The following is a 19,839-nucleotide window of genomic DNA, read 5'->3' as shown; positions in this document are numbered from 1 at the left end:
ACGCACGAGACACCTGAGGTGTCCCACGACCCCCACTGGTCTAAGCCTTACTAGGTTCCTTGGACTTCGAATCTCGGCCTCGCTAGCTCTCTTAGCTCTCCAAAGAGAGCTAGGTGAGGAGTGTGATCCTTCTCTTGAGTTTATTCAAGTAGGGAGTGAAAGATTTACATTCCCATTGGGGGGGTGGGGGGGCTTATATAGGCTAGGGGTCTTTGACTAATGACCAAGGCTACCCTTGAGGAGGTGGGAGGGTAGAACAAGATAGTTTGGCGTCCTTTGGGCCATATGCCTCTAGTTGGGCTTGGAGATGTGTGGTAGCGTTGAAGGCTTCCTTGCTTGGGCTTGGGCTTGGGCTTCTTTGCTCCTTTGACTTGTTCTTTTACAAGTTTCTTTCTTTGACTTGTTGACCATGATGACTTTGCTTGGACTTTTCTTGACCGGGGTGGCTCGCTTGGACCCATGGGAGCTTGTTTCGACTATGGTTGACCTCCTTGATTTGTGTTGATTGGCCTTGACAATTGTTGATCATCCATGTGGCGTGCCACGTAGGATAGAGGGTTGGATCTTGAGTAGGGTCGGAGCCAATTAGATGTGGAGCATCCTTCGGTCATCCCCATAGACCAGCCTTCGCCTACTCAAGTGCCAAGTGGACCGGTGACACAAGCACGTGCAAGAGCTCTCGAGACCGAGGTGACATCTCTCCTTAGTAATATTCCGTTATGACCCACGTGAGACATGGCTACTACCTAAAGTCGGAATGCTATGTTTGATTAGGTATGAAGAACACCCTCTCGGAGATGCTCGTGACAACGGACAAGTCCCCAAGTACATGGACGAAGGAGCACGACAAAAGGAACCGGAGAAGGCCTACAGGCCCCGGACATCCGGACATCCGGCCCCTGGAGATGTCAACCACAGCAGCAGCTCAATCGAAGACCACCTACACGCACCGGACATCCGGCTCAGCCCCAGACATCCGGCCCAGCCCCGGAAATCCGGCACCTCCTATACAGAGAGAACCCGAAACCGGCCCCCGCCAGCCCGAACATCCGACGCGACGTGAAGGCCCGGACATCCAGCCCCTCCTGCCTGCGCGCAGTGTATCTGGGCCGAGGCCCACGTACCCCTTCGCCCCCTAGACTATATATACCCTTCCTCTACCTACGATTTAGGGTTAGCATTGTGATAGCTCAAACTAGAGATAGAGCTTTGCTCATCCACTTGTACCCCTACTCCCATGGAGATCAGGCCTCCATGTGAGAAGATCCCCCAAGTGGATTCAAGACCCCTTCATGGGAAGATCCTTCATGGATTCAAGACCTCCTTCCCCCTAGGATTGAGATGAGCTAGTGCCCCTTTTGTATCCCCTTTTCTTGGATTTGGACCCTTGTTACCTCTTTGTGTATGTGGATCTAGCACATGTGTGATTGGATCAAGTCTATTTGGGAGTTCTTGTGTTTCTCTTTGATTTGCACTCTTTCCCCCTCCAAGCATTAAAAGATCAACCTATTAGGGTTCCACCCTACAACATCTTGGATCAGAGCCACGTTGATTTACACCTTGGAGTTCTTCCCCTTCATTTTCTAGCCTAATTTTGTGTGTTCTTGCCCAATTTCGAAAATCCCCACAAAAATACCCTACCAATTTTTTTGTGATTTGTTGGTGTGATGATGTTTTGTTGGATTAGGGACAGTTTGACATCGACATCACCACCACTAATCTTCGCCACAGATTCGTCATCGACAACAACCACTTCACCATCGTGACACCACCAACAGAAAGCAAGGGCGGTAACCTCGACGACACCTTCGTATACTCTCCCTTGCCATTGCATTCTTAACCCCGAGCCAAACTTTTGCGTCACTTCCTTCTATTGCGTGCATATATCGTATTATCTCTTGTGTCCTCATTTGTTCCCACATACACCATTGCTATCTTGATTCCAGCGTTTTGAATAAGTGGCCAAAGGACAATATCAAAAGAGCAAGAAAAGCTTTTAAGCAAAAAGAGAACAAAGAAGCTTGTAAGCAAGAGTCGTAGTATCATACCATATTGCATCCAAATTGCCATACTCGATCATCTTGGATCATCTTAAGAGAATCACCGAGAATCATACATATAGCATACTTGGGATAGAACTCAGTTGCATTTTTGCTTTGTAGGTTGTGCACAAGTATCGTATCTCGTCTATTGAGCAATCATGCTAGTGTCTCTCTAGTGTTGTGCAACAAGAGCATTTTCCGTGGATTCCACATTTTGAGCTCGTTCCTTGGTTGCACGTCCCCATTTATCTATCTGTGCGTGTGTTTCCGTGTGCCTCATATTGCTTTGGTCTACTTGTTACACTTGCAAGTTTGTGAATCTCTTTCAACATTATTGAACTTGCTAACAATTGCATAAATTTTGTGCCAGCATCCTCACCATGCTACTCCAAAGGCTCTTTTTGTGTAGGTGTGAGAATAGACAAAATCCGATACCAATTGTGCTATTTCCATAATACATTATTGAGTGATCATTGATCCATCTTCAACATCGGACAAGGTACATTTGGTCTAGTTCACTCCTTTCTTCCACTCACATATTTGCTTGAGATGATGAATAGGTCTGATACGCCTCCAACGTATCTATAATTTTTGATTGCTCCATGCTATATTATCTACTATTTTAGACATTATTGGGCTTTATTATCCACTTTTATATTATTTTTGGGACTAACCTATTAACCGGAGGCCCAGCCCAGAATTGCTGTTTTTTTGCCTGTTTTAGGGTTTTGAAGTAAAGGAATATCAAACGGAGTCCAAACAGAATGAAACCTTCGGGAACGTGATTTTCTCAACAGATAAGACCCGGGAGACTTGAACCCTATGCCAAGGCACGTAACAGGAGGCCACGAGGTAGGGGGGCGTGCCCTACCCTACCAGGCGCGCCCCCCACCCTCGTGGGCCCCCTGTTGCTCCACCGACGTACTTCTTCCTCCTATATATATCCACATACCCCCAAACAATCAGAACAGGAGCCAAAACCCTAATTCCACCACCGTAACTTTCTGTATCCACGAGATCCCATCTTGGGGCCTGTTCCGGAGCTCAGCCGGAGGGGGCATCGATCACGGAGGGCTTCTACATCAACACCATAGCCCCTCCGATGAAGTGTGGGTAGTTTATCTCAGACCTACGGGTCCATAGTTAGTAGCTAGATGGCTTCTTCTCTCTTTTTGGATCTCAATACAATGTTCTCCCCCTCTCTTGTGGAGATCTATTCGATGTAATCTTCTTTTTGCGGTGTGTTTGTTGAGGTCGATGAGTTGTGGGTTTATGATCAAGTCATCTATGAATAATATTTGAATCTTCTCTGAATTATTTTATGTATGATTGGTTATCTTTGCAAGTCTCTTCGAATTATCAGTTTGGTTTGGCCTACTAGATTGATCTTTCTTGCAATGGGAGAAGTGCTTAGCTTTGGGTTCAATCTTGCGGTGTCCTTTCCCGATGACAGTAAGGGCAGCAAGGCACGTATTGTATTGTTGCCATCGAGGATAACAAGATGGGGTTTTCTTCATATTGCATGAGTCTATCCCTCTACATCATGTCATCTTGCTTAAGGCATTACTCTGTTTTTAACTTAATACTCTAGATGCATGCTGGATAGCGGTCGATGAGTGGAGTAATAGTAGTAGATGCAGGCAGGAGTCGGTCTACTAGTCTCGGACGTGATGCCTATATACATGATCATGGCTAGATATTCTCATAATTATACTCAATTTTGTCAATTGCTCAACAGTAATTTGTTCACCCACCGTAGAATACTTATGCTCTCGAGAGAAGCCACTAGTGAAACCTATGGCCCCCGGATCTATCTTCATCATATTGTTCTCCTACTACTTTGTTATTTACTTTGCCTTTATTTTACTTTGCATCTTTATCATAAAAATACCAAAAATATTATCTTTATCACATTTATCAGATCTCACTCTCGTAAGTGGCCTCATAGGGATTGACAACCCCTATTTGCGTTGGTTGCGAGGATTTATTTGTTTTGTGCAGGTACGAGGGACTTGCGCGTAGCCTCCTACTGGATTGATACCTTGGTTCTCAAAAACTGAGGGAAATATTTACGCTACTTTGTTGCATCATCCCTTCCTCTTCGGGGAAAACCAACGCAGTGCTCAAGAGGTAGCAAGGTCAAGTACTTCTACCAACCCACTCATCATCGAACAAGAGGACCTGAACAACTACGTCACCAAGCATCACCTATTCGGTGCGCAAAGAGCTTTGCATTAAGAGAATGAAGCATTGAGTGACCACATCGACCTACTTGCTATCGACTTGCGACCATCCGAGTTACGTACAAGAGACTACTTCGACAATCGAAACTTTCCACCCACATGGAAGAGCTTGACGCTAGGATGTCTACTCAAATGGAAGAGTTTTGTGCTTTGATGGTCAACCATTCTTCTATGACATCGTCATCATCAAGACGGTGCCACTCAAGCCGACATTCTTCGGAATCTTCTTCGGATGCAAGTCTTCCCCGAGCTCGTCCGCATTGTCGCCAAGACCATGAAGATCATCAAGCTCCACAAAACTCATTTCATGGCAATGGTTTACAAGACAGCCTCCGGGAACGTGAGCGACATCGTCGTCAAGCTAATGATCCTGCTTTCCAAGAGCCTCCAATACGCCAAGATCACCAAGAAAACCAAGACGGCGACACCCTACAACAAGAACGACAACGTCGCGAGGAACAAGGCCAAGAAGCTCAACGTGCCCTACGTGAAGCCACACGAGTCGTCAATGAACACAACCGCTGTGTGCGCGAACAAGAGGCCCTCCAACGAGAGCGACAAGAAGAAGTCGCGCGCCTTGAGGAGCACCTAGAGTTGAGGAACCGTTCAAGAATTCCACACCCTCAACGTCAAGCTAATCAGGAGCACGAGGAGCAAGCGCTTGAAGATCCTCCGCGACAAAAGCGTCATCACCATTGCCACCAACACAATGAAGAGCAATGCTACGGCAAGCTCAAGTTCACCATGCCTAAGTTCTCCGAAAGCAATGATCCCAAAGACTTCCTTTCATGGGCATTGAAGGTCGACAAGGTCTTTCATTTACACAACTATGAAGAAGAAAAGAAGACTGCCATGGCATCTCTTGAGTTCCAAGACTATATCTTCATTTGGTGGGAGCAAGTCATTGAGCGACGGGAAGCAAAAGGTAACCCACCAATCACAACATGGAATCAAATGAAGGATGTCATGCGAGCGCGCTTTGTACCCACGTACTATAGCCGCGACCTATTCAAGAAATTGCAACTACTCAAGCAAGGCACCAAGTCCATTGAAGGGTATTACAAGGAAATGGAGATCGCCATGATCCGAGCCAATGTCATGAAAGATGAGGAGCAAACTATGGCACGGTTCTTAAACGGACTCAACCATCCTATCAAGAAGATTGATGATTTCCAACCGTATTCGAACCTCCTCGAGCTAGTGCACCAAGCTACCAAGGCGGAGTGACAAGTGCAAGATGATTACAAGTACGCCAAGTACTCTTCCAAGACCTACGGTTCACACACTCAAGCTTCAACGACTAAGGCACCTTCTACCCCGACGAAACCTACACCAAGCAACAGCGACAAGTCAAGTTTCAAGAAAGCTTCGACATCTTCAAGTCGTCCTCCTACTACAAGCAACCTCAAGCCGAGAGCTTCATCATCATCTACTCCAACGGATGAGACCATCAAGACAAGTTCCATCAAGTGCTTCACATGCCAAGGCCGAGGCCACAAGACATTTGAGTGCCCCACGCGGCATACCATGATCATCAATGACGACGGCACCTATGACTCCATGAGCGAGGAAGAAATGGAAGCACTTGAGCACGTGGCCATGCACCGACGAGTGAATGAAGACAAAGATGACCAAGTCTTTTGTGACAATGATTCGAGCCCCGCTCTTGTTGTCTCCAAAGTCTTGACACTTCAACACCAAAAAGACGAAGACCAATGTTGCCACATCTTCTGCACCAAAGCGGGCATCAATGGACGTTCTGTGAAGGTCATCATCGACGGAGGAAGTTGCCACAATTTGGTAAGTGAAGAGCTATGTTCCAAGCTACAATTGATCAAGATGAAGCATCCTCACCCCTAGAAGGTCCAATGGCTTAGCGACTCCGGCACCATTCAAGTGGAGCACACCGTTCAAGTCTCCTTCAAGATTAGAGCATACGAAGACATATTGGAGTGTGATGTGGTTCCCATGTCCATTTGCCACCTCCTACTTGGACGATCTTGGCAACTCGACCGTGGCGTTATCCACAATGGGCGAACCAATCACTATAGTTTTCAAGATGAAGGGAAAGGAGTACGTGCTATGACCCATGTCACCAAGCCAAGTGATCGTCGACGAGCAAGCATCCACCCATCGCGGAGACTGGAGAGAATAGTGAGAGAGTGAGCCAGCAAGAGAAGAGTGAGCGTCATAAGCCAAAAATGAGTGCCTCCACGATGAGCGACAAGAAAAACTTAGTGCTCTTAGCTATCGAAAGAGACATGAGAGAAGTGTGTGAGAACCCATCTAGTGTCATACACTATGTCCTAGTATGCAAGGATGAAGCGGCACGGACTAACACCTCTTACCCTACCTTTAGTGTTGTCTAATTTATTGCTGGAATTCAAGGACGTATTCCCCGATGAGCTACCTCTGGGTCTACCTCCACTACGAGGCATCGAACACCGCATCTTCCTCATTCCCGGCGCACCTTACCGAACAAGGCACCGTACCGCGTCAACCCCAAAGAAACCAAGGAAATACAACGGCAAGTACAACACCTCATTGACAATGGGCATGTACGTGAAAGCTTAAGTCCTTGTGCCATTCCGGTTATTCTTGTGCCCAAGAAAGATGGAAGTTTTCGCATGTGTTCCGATTGCCGACCCATAAATGCTATCACCGTTCGCTATAGGCATCTCATTCCACGCCTTGACGTATGCTAGATGAGCTTAGCGGAGCCACAATTTTCTCTAAAATTGATCTTAAAAGTGGCTATTACCAAATTCGCATTCAAGAGGATGATGAATGGAAAACTGCTTTCAAAACCAAATTTGGCTTGTATGAGTGGTTAGTTATGCCTATGGGCTTATCCGAAGCACCCGACACTTTCATGCGTGTGATGCATTACATTCTTCGCGAATATATTGGCATATTTGTTGTGGTCTACTTTGATGATATACTTGTGTTTAGCGAATCTCTAGAAAATCATGTCACCCATCTTAGAGCTGTTTTGCAAACTCTTAGAAACGAGCGCCTTTATGCTAATATGGAGAAATGCACATTTGGTGTTGCCAAGCTTGTTTTCTTGGGTTTTGTTCCGTCTTCTAAGGGTGTTCATGTAGACGAAGCTAAAATTGATGCTATTAAAACTTGGCCACAACCAACCAACTTGCAACAAGTGTGTAGCTTCCTTGGCTTAGCCGGATTTTATCGTCACCTTGTGAAGGATTTTAGCACCATTGCACCCATTGAATAAGAAGAATGCATCCTTTGTTTGGGGACCATCCCAAGATACTGCATTTCATGGGCTTAAGAATTTGCTTACACATGCTCCATTGCTTGGATTGCCCAATTTTGATAAAACTTTCGAAGTGCATTGCAACGCTAGTGGTAATGGCATAGGAGGTGTGTTGATGCAAGAGAAGCGCCCAATCGCATACTTTAGCGAGAAACTTTTCGGAGCGCAACTTAACTACCCCATTTATGACAGAGTTATATGCTTTAGTGAGAGTCTTGCATGTGTCGGAGCATTATCTTCGCCCTCGTGAATTTGTCATCCATACGGATCATGAGACGCTTAAATACCTTAAAGGTCAAACGAAATTGAATAAGCGACATGCCAAATGGAAAGCTTGAAGCACGGCTCCATGGGCACTTGAAAGGGATTGGACCCCACCATGCCACTCTTCTCGAGAAGGTTATGGGCATAGGCAGAAAGAGAGATGGTGATCCTGACCGTGCCCTGCCGCACCTCCATCCCAAGGTAAAAACTCAGCAGATTGAGGTAAGACATTCTAAACAAGTTCTGCATCTCGCCAGCTTTGGACATGGTGATCACCAGATCGCCCACTTAGATGCTCCACTTAGATGCTGATGAAGAGTCGTGTCCATGCCTCAAACAGTGTCTTGCCATCTAGGCTCTTCATTGTCGACATGTTTAACGGTTCAAGATGAACACCGTTGTCATGACCGCTTCGCCCTAGAACTCACCGGCAACACACTTGGCCTCGAGAAGACAGCAGGCCATGCTCACCACCATCTGATTGCAATGTCCGACAACGCCGTTTAGATGCGGTGGGTAGGGCGCAGTGAGTTGACGCTAAACTCCGAGATCGGCGCAATACGCGGTGAAGGAGTTGGATGTGAACTCACCACCTGATACGTCCATTTTGCATCATGCTTTTATATTGATATTTATTGCATTATGGGTTGTTATTTCACATTATGTCACAATACCTATGACTATTCTCTCTTATTTTACAAGGTTTACATAAGGAGGGAGAATGCCGGCAGTTGGAATTCTGGGCTGGAAAAGGAGCAAATATTAGAGACCTATTCTGCACAACTCCAAAAGTCCTGAAACTCCACGAAATACCTTATAATAAATAATGAAAAATCCTCGCCAAAGATGAAGAGCAGGGGGCCCACACCCTTTCCACGAGGGTGGGGGGCGCCCCTCCCCCACCCTAGGGCGCGCCCCCTACCTCGTGGGCCCCCTGGTGGCTCTCCGATGACCATCTTCTCCTATATGAAGTCCTTCGTCGAGAAAAAAAGAAGAAGCAACCTTTCGGGACGAAACTCCGCCGCCACGAGGCGGAACCTTGGCGGATCCAATCTAGAGCTCCGGCAGAGCTGTTCTGCCGGGGAAACTTCCCTCTCGGAGGGGGGAATCGTCGCCATCGTCATCACCAACGCTCCTCTCATCGGGAGAGGGTAATCTCCATCAACATCTTCATCAGCACCATCTCATCTCAAAACCCTAGTTCATCTCTTGTATCCAATTCTTGTCTCCAAGTCCGGGATTGGAGCGTAGGTTGCTAGTAGTGTTAATTACTCCTTGTAGTTGATGCTAGTTGGTTTAATTGGTGGAAGATCATATGTTCAGATCCTTTATGCATATTATTATCCCTCTGATTATGAACATGAATATGCTTTGTGAGTAGTTACGTTTGTTCCTGAGGACAAGGGAGAAGTCTTGCTATTAGTAGTCATGTGAATTTGGTATTCGTTCGATATTTTGATGAGATGTATGTTGTCTAGCCTCTAGTGTTGTTATGTAAACGTCGACTACATAACACTTCACCATTATTTGGGCCTAGAGGAAGGCATTGGGAAGTAATAAGTAGATGATGGGTTGCTAGGGTGACAGAAGCTTAAACCCTAGTTTATGCGTTGCTTCGTAAGGGGCTGATTTGGATCCATATGTTTCATGCTATGGTTAGGTTTACCTTAATACTTTTGTTGTAGTTGCGGATGCTTGCAATAGAGGTTAATCATAAGTGGGATGCTTGTTCAAGTAAGAACAGCACCCAAGCACCAGTCCACCCAGATGTCAAATTATCAAAGTACCGAACGCGAATCATATGAACGTGATGAAAACTAGCTTGACGATATTCCCATGTGTCCTCGAAAGCGCTTTTCCTTATATAAGAGTTTGTCCAGGCTTGTCCTTTGCTACAAAAAGGATTGGGCCACCTTGCTGCACTTTATTTACTTTTGTTACTTGTTGCTCGTTACAAATTATCTTATCACAAAACTATCTGTTATCACTTATTTCAGTACTTGCAGAGAATACCTTGCTGAAAACCGCTTATCATTTCCTTCTGCTCCTCGTTGGGTTCAACACTCTTACTTATCGAAAGGACTACGATAGATCCCCTATACTTGTGGGTCATCACCACCTTGACCCGTCCGTAAAACGCATAGCTTGCTGCCAGAATCGGACTGCTTCAGCCTGGATGCACTGGATTGCCATTGGGCCTCGTCCATAGAGGCAAGAACCGCTATCCATATGTACCACGTGGCGTCGACAAGCAGGAGGAAGTATTTCTTCCCACTTGGTGTCGCTGGTGAGATCAGCCTGCAAAGGTCGCCATGGACCACCTCAAGGCAGTTCTCAACGTGGAACTTGGCGTGCTGCGTGGAGGGCACACGCCTCTGTTTTCCGGCCAAGCAAGCATCGCAGATCTGATCTGCTTGCTCACACCGTGTCTTGCCTCGCAAGCCTGCGCAAGTTCAAATGGCTGAAACGGGCGTGCCACGTCCAGGCAACGTAGAGTTGGCTCCTCGTTGTTCTCCCTTTAACACCAACGGTAGATAGGTACCGAACTATCTCACAATGTTTGAAACCCATCGACTATGTGGTCAATCCGCCTGAATCACACAAGATGCGCTGCACCACGAGCGTGCCACTGCCATTGTCTTTCCCGTCGGTGATCTTAGCATGAGGGGCATTGGGCTTCGACCTTGGACTGCTCGGACCTCCAGTCATCTTCACAGAACCACAAGCAACGAGGCTCTGATACAAAATATCAGCAGGCCTCCGACGGTCACCGGGACAAAGGAAGAGAGGTTTTGGGTTTGGGGACGAAAGCACACAGGATTATTTTTTTGTGCTGCATACAATCGCACAACTTTTTGTTTCTCATTTATCCTTCTATTTGGGAATACATAGTGGCCATAACGGCCGGAGCTAAACACCCATGGAGATCCTTAGGCCTCGTGCCATCCCACTAGCCAAATACGTGCGGACATGGACTAAGTTATCCCTACTAGCACAACTGACCCGTTCTATTGCACCAACCCACGACCAGGCTGACTGAGAACCACCAACGAAAGCAACTAACCAACTGTCTAGGCACATGAGCAATTAGTGTGCAAACCTCAACATTGAACGGAAAACTCTGTCATGGCAACAACATCCGATATCATTTTTAGAACTTTAAACTTTGCATTGGCATGTTTCTATATTTCCATTGAAACAGTGTATGACCACTACGTTAAGTGTGATCTCGAGACAGGCATACTTGAGACGAGGATTTGCAAATATAGTATAACCATGTAAAGATTGAGAAAATACCCTCATGAGAAGTGATAGACAAAGATGTCGTTTTATCTCCCTCCTAAGATCCTTGGGAAGATTCATAAGAAGGCCCTCTTCATCAACCCCTCTTGTTTCTTGCCATCTGTATTGCTCATGACGCAATATTCGCCCCTTGAGGTTCTCAGGAAGTAATCGATGTGCCATCCATTGCTCTGTGTCACGTCTTTTCACTCTCATTTCTTCTATCCGCACAGAGGCTGATTGTAAATATGTCTAGAAAATTCAAGTCAAAATAGAAAATTAGGAGAAGTATGGTTCCCTTGCACAACATAGCTGGTTACTGATTAGATAACTAAAATGGCTATTCTGGTTACACCTTAAAAAAAACTAGGATACTGTTTTCACATATGAAATCAATACATTTAACAGCCTAACGAGCAAATACTCAAAAGCCGCTATAAGGAGAAATCAGAAATGACTATATCTAAATATGGATCAGCTAGAACATTTAAATTATGGAATTTACTGGAACAGTTACTTGAATAGCTTCCAAAATTACTCCAATAAAATGTTAAAAGTTTATGTTATAGTTGTCCTTTGATATATTTTGAGAATAACCAAGTTCCTATTGTACCAGCTCTTGTTAGCAGCTAAGATGATCATGGTGTCCACCGTGGGGCTACTAGTCTAGATTCTTCTACAGGGCTAAGAGCATGGACGTGCACCTAGTACTTAGATATATAAAACTTATGTCTAGAACTTGAAGAATATCGAAGCTGAAAATGCAGAATGTGTGTTCTGCAGCGGACAGGTTGTAGAGAATGGCTTCATATTATATATTTCAGTATTTGGTGCTGGAACTCAACTAATCTCCTGGAACTATAGCGTATATAATCTATGGCATGTTAGCCTTTGTCCATTCTAAATCTCTGGATGCAAAGCTTTTTCTTCAAGGAGCTAGGTAACTTGGGATCTTGGAACATTTGTGTATACAAATGTAACTATAGCATTGTGATAGCTCCTCCAAATAAGTACAGATGAATGAGATTGCTATTGTCATGTGAACTGTCTAGGACATGGTCAATGCATCTCAAAAAAAAAGGATATGGTCAATGTGGTTTAGATTCGACTATCACTGAATGCAAATTCATTTTCACTGACTTCATGCATGGAAATGGATTAATACAAGCTAGACATTCATTAGTTCATAAAGAGTATGCTGTTGCATAGTGTAGAGAAAGAAAATATGTGAATCTCAGAGGCAGAACGTATGCTGGATCTAGGGCGTAAACTACACACGCGGGGTAGCAAATCCAGATTATTGCAAAATGCAATAAGATTGTGAGTCGATCGACTAGTCTAGACTAGTCAAGAGAGTAGTATACGAGTCGTAACTTCACTGTTGACTAGGCTGAAAAACTTGACTAATTTGTGCAGTCGAGCGGTAGTGAGACTAATTGCTGAGTACTCCAGACTACTCGTTTATTTTGAATCAAGAGACTAGAAATTGGGAGGGAAAAGTGAGCTGCTCAGCCCACGCAACTGGAGATTTGGAAAGATGTGCGACGCGAAAAGCTTTGACACAGGAAAGAAGCAAAAAGGGAGAGAGATGAAGAACAGAGGAGCGGGAGAAAGAAGCAAATGTACAGATATGGGGAGAGATAGAGAGCAGGGAACCTTGCTGCAGCACTTCCTTCCGCCACCACGGTTCTGCCTGTCTCCACTTCCAACTATCTCATCAACACTCCGCCTTCTTCAGCTCGGCAGAGCGGGAGAAAGAAGCAAATGTAGAGATAGGGAGAGAATGAGAGCAGGGAACCTTGCTGCAGCACCTCCTTCCGCCACCGCAGTTCTACCTGTCTCCACTTCCAACTGTCTCATCAACACTCTGCCTTCTTCTGCTCTGCAGGGTGGCATCCCTCTTGAGCATCTTTTTGGTTGTTCTCCTGACTACTGGGTGCTTTGTTTGCTTGGTTGTGTTTGTTTCATTCTTCTTGGCCCCCATGAATGCACCAACCCGACGGCTCCATTTAGTGTCTTCTTAGGATACAATGTTGAGCACAAAGGCTATAGTGTTGGGATCATGTCAGTTGTCTTTTGCCCTTGTCCACCCATCCCATTGTGTCTGCACATACTCCTATGTGGACCCCTCGCCGCAGTCCCCACCTCGTTCATCCCCTAAGACTACTCATGTTGTGGACCCCTCGCAGCAGTCCTCACCTCATTCGTCACCTGAGACTCCACCGATGGTTCCTTGTATTTGACTCTACTTTCCCTTCTAATACGCTTGTCGTCCACTTACCAAGGATTCCTCCGTTGTGCCTACTCCAAACGTGCCGCCTTCTCCTGAGGCGCCATCTTCGACCGATGAGCCATCTTCATCGACTACTACGTCTCCTTCTGTTGGCGATGCACAGCCTCCTCCTGAGCCTACTTATGGCTTTTGTGCTCATCCACTTCTGGTTGTTGACCGCTATAGCTTTGTTAGCGTTGCTCTTCTTGAGACAACTTCTTATCGTGATGCTATATTATTCATCCCAAATGGCAGCATGCCATGGCATAGGAGCTTGCTGCTCTTGATCGCATTGGCACGTCAATCTTGTTTTTTTCCTCCCTGTGTTCGTCCCATCACTTGTAATAGGTCTACAAGGTTCGTCTTGTGGCCCATCAGCCCATGGCTTTAAGGGACACGGTCATGATTACAATGGGAAATTTGCACATGTGGCCCACATGACCATTGTCTGCACCCCTTCTCAATGTGGCATTTGTTCGCCACTGATTTGTATCTCAACCTGATGTCACTTATTAATGTTGAGCTACGTGAGGCATTTTGTTCCTCGCGGTACGGTATTCTGTCTTCCCCGCTCTCTATATGGCCTTAAGCAAGCCCCTTGTGCCTGGTTTTAGCGCCCCGCCTCAATTTTAACTACTGTTGGTTTTACGGCAAGTGACTCTTTGTCCACCACTATGTCAATGACATGATCATCATGGGTGATGACTCTGAGTACATTGCCTTTGTTGGAGTTGTGTCGAATATTGTGTACAAGGTAGGTTACAGTTGGCGGCCGCTTTGTTCAAATGGTCTGGTTACTTGCAGCTTTGGCGGCCGCTTAGCTGCCCCAAGGAGAGAGGCGCCATCACCTCCATCATCACCCAGCTTTGCGTGATGGCTCTCCGGATGGCTCCTCCGCTTCCCCCACCACCCCCGGAGCAGGATTAGATCTTCTCTTCCTCGCTGCCACCGCCGTTTATGTGTTGTGCGTGCTTCTTTTCTTCGTTGGGCTTGTTATGTTGTGACCTTGTGTAGTATTCTTGTGCGTGTCTGTTGGACCTTGCCTGCGGTGGCGTTGTGTGTGTGTGTTGTTCGGTGGTACCTTGTGGACTCTGTGCTCTGTGGTTTGCTTTATTTATAAAGCGGGGCGAAAGCCTTTTTCGGTATTGTGTTTATATAGAATATGGAGTCGTGTCCTAATAGGACACTTGTATCCTAGGCCTCTCATATATAGCGGGGGTAGACACACGATGTAACCTATGCCAACATAATAGCACAGGCGCCCAAGGGGGAGCCGGCGGCGTGTGCCGGCGCCCGGGTGGCCGGTGTGCGGTATTGTGACGGTGTCACAGGGAGGAGCACCCGTAGTCAGGCCCCGAGGATGTAGCCATATCAGTGAACCTCGTTAACAAATCTCGGTGTCGTGCTCGTGTGTGCTTGGTCCTCAGATGATCGACGATATGCCTCGGATTTATTCTAACAAGTGGTATCATGAGCTAGGTTATTCGGAGATCGTGGATTGTTGATTTAGAAGAAGGATCGAATCTGAGATGCAGCCGGCCATCGTCGTGGTTCTCGGCGTGATCGGAAAAAGGCAATCAGAAGAGTTACGTGACTGATCTCGGCGAGTTGCGGCATCAACAACAGGCGAGTATACGCGTGGCCGTGGCGGCGGGGCGTGGCAGTGGAACGCATGCGCACGCGGGATGTGCGGCGATCGATCAGATGGATCGCGGTCGATCGGGCGATCAGGGGGCGCAGGTACATGCTCGTGGGATCGTCTGGCAGCTGGGAGGCTGGCCTTGTGCAGGCCAAGGCCGACGTGTGGGCGCTGTGGACCAGATGGGCCAGCTGGATGGAGCGTACAAAGCCAGGCAACGAGACCCAGGCAGGGCTAGCGTTGCTGCAGGTGCGTGCAGTCGGACTGAGATTTGTTTTGGACAAAAAGAGGACCGAGTCCTCGTTATGACAGCACAAGGCAGCAGATCGATTCAGCGGAAGAAAAGATCCATCGTTCTATTCCATTGGGTAGCAGGAGGTTTTGGCAAAGCAATTACTAGCATTGGAATTTGTGCCTGGGAGCTAATGCACGTGAGTAGAAGGATTTTTTGTACGAATTTGCTACTGGTGCATCTTGTGTACTTGAGCACGTGTTGGAAGCTCGGTTATTTTTTCACAAGGTCAGCTATACAAAGAATCATGACGCCATCGGGCATCAGGTTTGAGGTGAAGAAGTTTACGAAACTGGAAGCCTTGGGTTATGGCAAACAAGAGTGAACGATTCGTTGGCACAACATGGATGCTTGAAGGTGTTGCAGAAAGTCATGACAGCTATGATGGTGTTATCATGTGATGGATGGAAATTCGTGGAATGATCTAGGAGCCTGGTCGGACTAGATAGTCTGAAGGATCAACGCGAGTCGGTTGGTACAGAAGACGATGGTGGGATCGGCGATGACGACATAGGAGCGTGATGCTGATGGTGACTGACTTCTGGGGTGTGGAAACACGTGGCGCATGCCCGAGGGCTTGTGCGGCTTCGACAAGACTATGGCGCGGGGTTGATTCAAGGTGATGTATACACGGAGCTTGAAGTTGACGGGGCGCATGGGTGGACTGATCATCTACCATGGAGTCATGTTGAAGGTGGAGCTGGAGTCTGGAGGACTTCACTTGGTGCTGATTGAGAGGCTACGGCATAAGAGCTCAGAGAGTCGAAGCCTATTCAGCGGGAAAAAAGCAAGTGGCACGTAGTTCGAATTGGAGCCCAATGGTCTGATGAAAGCGTGAAACTTGTCATCGGTCGGTGATGATCGGTGGTACTCTGCAGTGGGGGTTGAGTGGTGTGGGTTTGTGACCCTTGAGATTCGATCGGGACAGCGGAGGCTCGACGTGGTAATAGCGGTGAGGCGTGCGGTACGCACGGGGCATGGAGACGGGCCAGGGCTCTGGTGGTCATACATGTGATGAGACAACTGCGAATTTGACTCGGGATGACTACAAGCAACGGTGAAATTCCTTCATGTTTCAGACAGGCGGTCAAGAAAGGAGCGGTGATGTTGAGTTCAGGTAACTCTTATGTGTGATACCCAATATGTGAGTTGTTCACTTGCACGCAGGTCAGTGATCAGTGTGTGATGGAATTGGACGGAAACTCTGGAAGTTGGGAGCACAAATTGACTAACAAGGAACTTAATTCTGCTCGAGTATTGACTGTGGTCAAGGAATAAAAAAGGGACTACAAGTTGCAGGTGGAGTCATATGGAGTCTTTGGAGTAGCAGCGGTACTCATGGGATAAGCTCAAGTCCAATGTACATGAAAGTTTGACGCATTGACGAATTCAAGGTGGTGGAGAATATTCGCCAAGGTGGAGTTTGTTGGAGTTGTGTCGAATATTGTGTACAAGGCAGGTTACAGTTGGACTTGTAGTTGTATTGTGTTTATATAGGATATGGAGTCGTGTCCTAATAGGACACTTGTATCCTAGGCCTCTCATATATAGCGGGGGTAGACACACGATGTAACCTATGCCAACATAATAGCACAGGCACGCAAGGGGGAGCCAACGGCGTGTGGCGGCGCCTGGGTGGTCGGTGTGCGGTATTGTGATGGTGTCACAGGGAGGAGCACCCGTAGTCAGGCCCCGGGGATGTAGCCATATCGGTGAACCTCGTTAACAAATCTCGGTGTCGTGCTCGTGTTATTGCTTGGTCTTTGGATGATCGACGGTATGCCTCGGATTTATTCTAACAGCCTTTGCGATTTGCTTTGATAGCTTAATACATTAAGATGATGTTTTAATACTTTTAACTAATATATGTGGATAATGAATGCTCATTTCAAGTTATATCTGATTTCCGTGGAAAACTAATTCAAGGAGATCCAAACAAGAATTACAAGGGATATCAACACTTCAAGAACCACTCGATATCTAACTTCGAGAGAGTAAATTACGAAAATATAGATGTTCCGCTTGTGTTTACCAATCACTATATCAAGAATTTGGAATAAAAAAGTCAAACCCTACAACTGCAGTTTGTCGGTTTAATTTCACATTTGCCCAAGCATTTAACTTGTTATCAAACTTTAATTAATACCTTCACAGTTACACATACAAATGAGTGCGCCTACAAAATACCCATATCATATTGCTAACTTTCTATATATATATATAGGGTCACGTTATTCGTCACCCTGGTTGAGGAATAGTTATTCTTCACCCCTCTATTTTGACATCAATGCACTGTATTTTTATGTTTCGTAAATTTTGTCTTATTTCATACATAAAAAGAGAACGTAAGAAAATATGTACTCGCCGTAAAAAATATTTTATGTTACGTAAAATTATGAATGTAAAACCATAGTGTAAACCATACATAAAATGTGATTTTTCTGGTCTTATAACTATATTTTTATTTTTTTAAAACCAAATTTTACATATTGAATCAATCTGCACGTAACTATTTATATTCTAAACATAATTTATTTAGAAAGCGATCGTAAGATTACCTCGGGTGAAGAATAACTTATTCTGCATCCTGGGTGATGAAGGTGTACGTATTACCAGCCACTTGTCGTTGTTTAGTAGCACTGTTAGGTTCTAGCATTCAATACCTATTTAGCATCAAATTATTTAATCCAAGTAAATCCCATGGAAGGGGTCACGTGGATTTTGAAAAGTAGTTCCAAATTGTTAGGGGTGAAAATACGAATAGTTTCAAGTCTTGATGGCTTCCCTCGTCTATTAGGTTATTTCATCTTTCGGAACCAAAGAAGACATGCTCTGGGGTTCTAATTCTATGCATATCCATCACGTCCCCACGTACATAACTTGGTGAGCAGTGGTTGTGGTGGTGGCGGGGACGAGAAGCGGCTGCGTCGTTTGATCAGCTATCTGCAGTGGCAACACTGGCGTCAACAACCATCCTTTCTCTCATATCATCGCATCCTTTCACGTTTCATCATCGAGGTATCAGTCCAAGTACAAATCCACTTTTTATTAGTTTATTTGAGTTATTGTGTTCTATGCATTCGATGTGATCAAAACTCAAAGAAAAATGATCTACAATAGTATCATCTGCTAATTCTTTGGCTATCTGCCAATCAAGATGAGACGTGAACCCAGCTCGCTGCTCCATCAAACACACAACAGCGTATGTCAGTCTAGTACATATGCGGGCAGCAGCGCACAAGAACCCAGCTTGAACTTATATGGGACACTCATGGTTCATGCCAGCGTCTAGGACGCACTCGCGTGGCCGCTTGTGAGCCTATGGTTCAAGAGGAATTGACTCTACAACATGCAAGGAGGCTGTGTTCTTCTCAGTGTGGTGATCATGACAAACTGGAAACTAGGGATGAAAATGGAGTGGAAAGTTTTCACTTTTTCGGAGGAAAAATGGAAATGGAGAGGAAATATGAAAACGGAAATGGAAATTTGCAAAACGAAAATGGAAATGGAATTTTTCATGTGGAAACGGAAACAAAAACAAAATGGTATTTCCATTAATATGAAATTTCCGTTTCTACTATAGGCCCATGGCTGCTTTGTAGCCCAACTACCAAACAACACACAATGACACAATGAGTAGAATGAGCAAAACGTACCATGTGAGTACCAACTTTTACTACCGCACACATACTCAGCTAGACTCTATACGGAATTGTCATGTACTACTACAATACTACCCTATGTTACCAACACAACCATATTATTTTGTAGCCATGTTAAGAATTCCATCAATTTGTTTGTTTTTTGTCTGTATTTCTCTATGATTCAAGGGGGTTTTAAGTTCCGATCAACACACAGTTTTATTTCCATGTCCGCTCTGTGTTCGCTTCGTGTTTGTTTCTGGTAGTATCTGTTTCCATATTCGTTTCCGGGGTTTCTGTATTCGTTTCCGCTTCTGTAAAATAATATGAAAACAAATATGGTAGGACCCAGTTCCGTCCGTTTCCATGCCGTTTTCATCCCTACTGGAAGCAGTGTTCTTCTCAGTGTGGTGATTAGTTAATTAGTTCGAGATATTAGTCCTGGCCTCCTGGGTAGTGTTGATTAGAAACTAACTTGATCTATATGGTCCTAGGTAGTGTTGATTAGTAAGTAGTAACTAGCCTGATCTGTATGGTCTTGGGTAGAGGTTAATCACCTGCACATGAGTTCAGATTTACAAGCCAAAAGGACTCCAAGGCAAAATAAAATTTAAGGAACATTAGGTTGTTCTCTGTTTGTAATTGGAATTAATTTTCAGAAGCCCCCCACCCCCCCTTGCCCACCCGCTCCCTCTCCGGCGAGCGCGTCTCCTCCGGCGACAGCCGCTGGTCCAATTCCGGCTCGGACAGCGTGGCTCCCCCTCGTTCCTACCGCGACGTCGCTCGCACCCCACCGCCGGCTCCGCCCGTCCGCGACATCGTCCTTGCGCCGGCGCCCGGCGGCCCCGCCCCGGCGGCCCCCAGGCTGCCCGCCTCCGCCCGCC

The 19,839-nt window shown here is 46.0% G+C and overlaps 1 protein-coding gene across 3 annotated transcripts in view; it reads right to left on the bottom strand.

Annotated features, from left to right (window-relative positions):
* The window catches only part of LOC119316803 (cyclic nucleotide-gated ion channel 1-like), a 44,990-nt gene that overhangs the window by 2,832 nt on the left and 22,319 nt on the right, over positions 1–19,839 (bottom strand). For 2 of the 3 annotated variants that reach the window (XM_037591191.1, XM_037591190.1), the window contains exon 7: positions 11,127–11,363. The exons of the other annotated variant lie outside the window; for it this stretch is intronic. In XM_037591191.1, the coding sequence (XP_037447088.1) occupies positions 11,127–11,363 (237 nt within the window). The remainder of the gene's footprint in view (positions 1–11,126; positions 11,364–19,839) is intronic. 3 annotated transcript variants of the gene reach the window in all.

This window comes from Triticum dicoccoides, chromosome 6A (genome assembly GCF_002162155.2).
Source record: "Triticum dicoccoides isolate Atlit2015 ecotype Zavitan chromosome 6A, WEW_v2.0, whole genome shotgun sequence".
Classification (NCBI taxonomy): Eukaryota; Viridiplantae; Streptophyta; class Magnoliopsida; order Poales; family Poaceae; genus Triticum; species Triticum dicoccoides.
The sequence above is the reverse complement of the archived record's forward strand: the minus strand, read 5'-3'. Positions and strand labels throughout refer to the sequence as shown.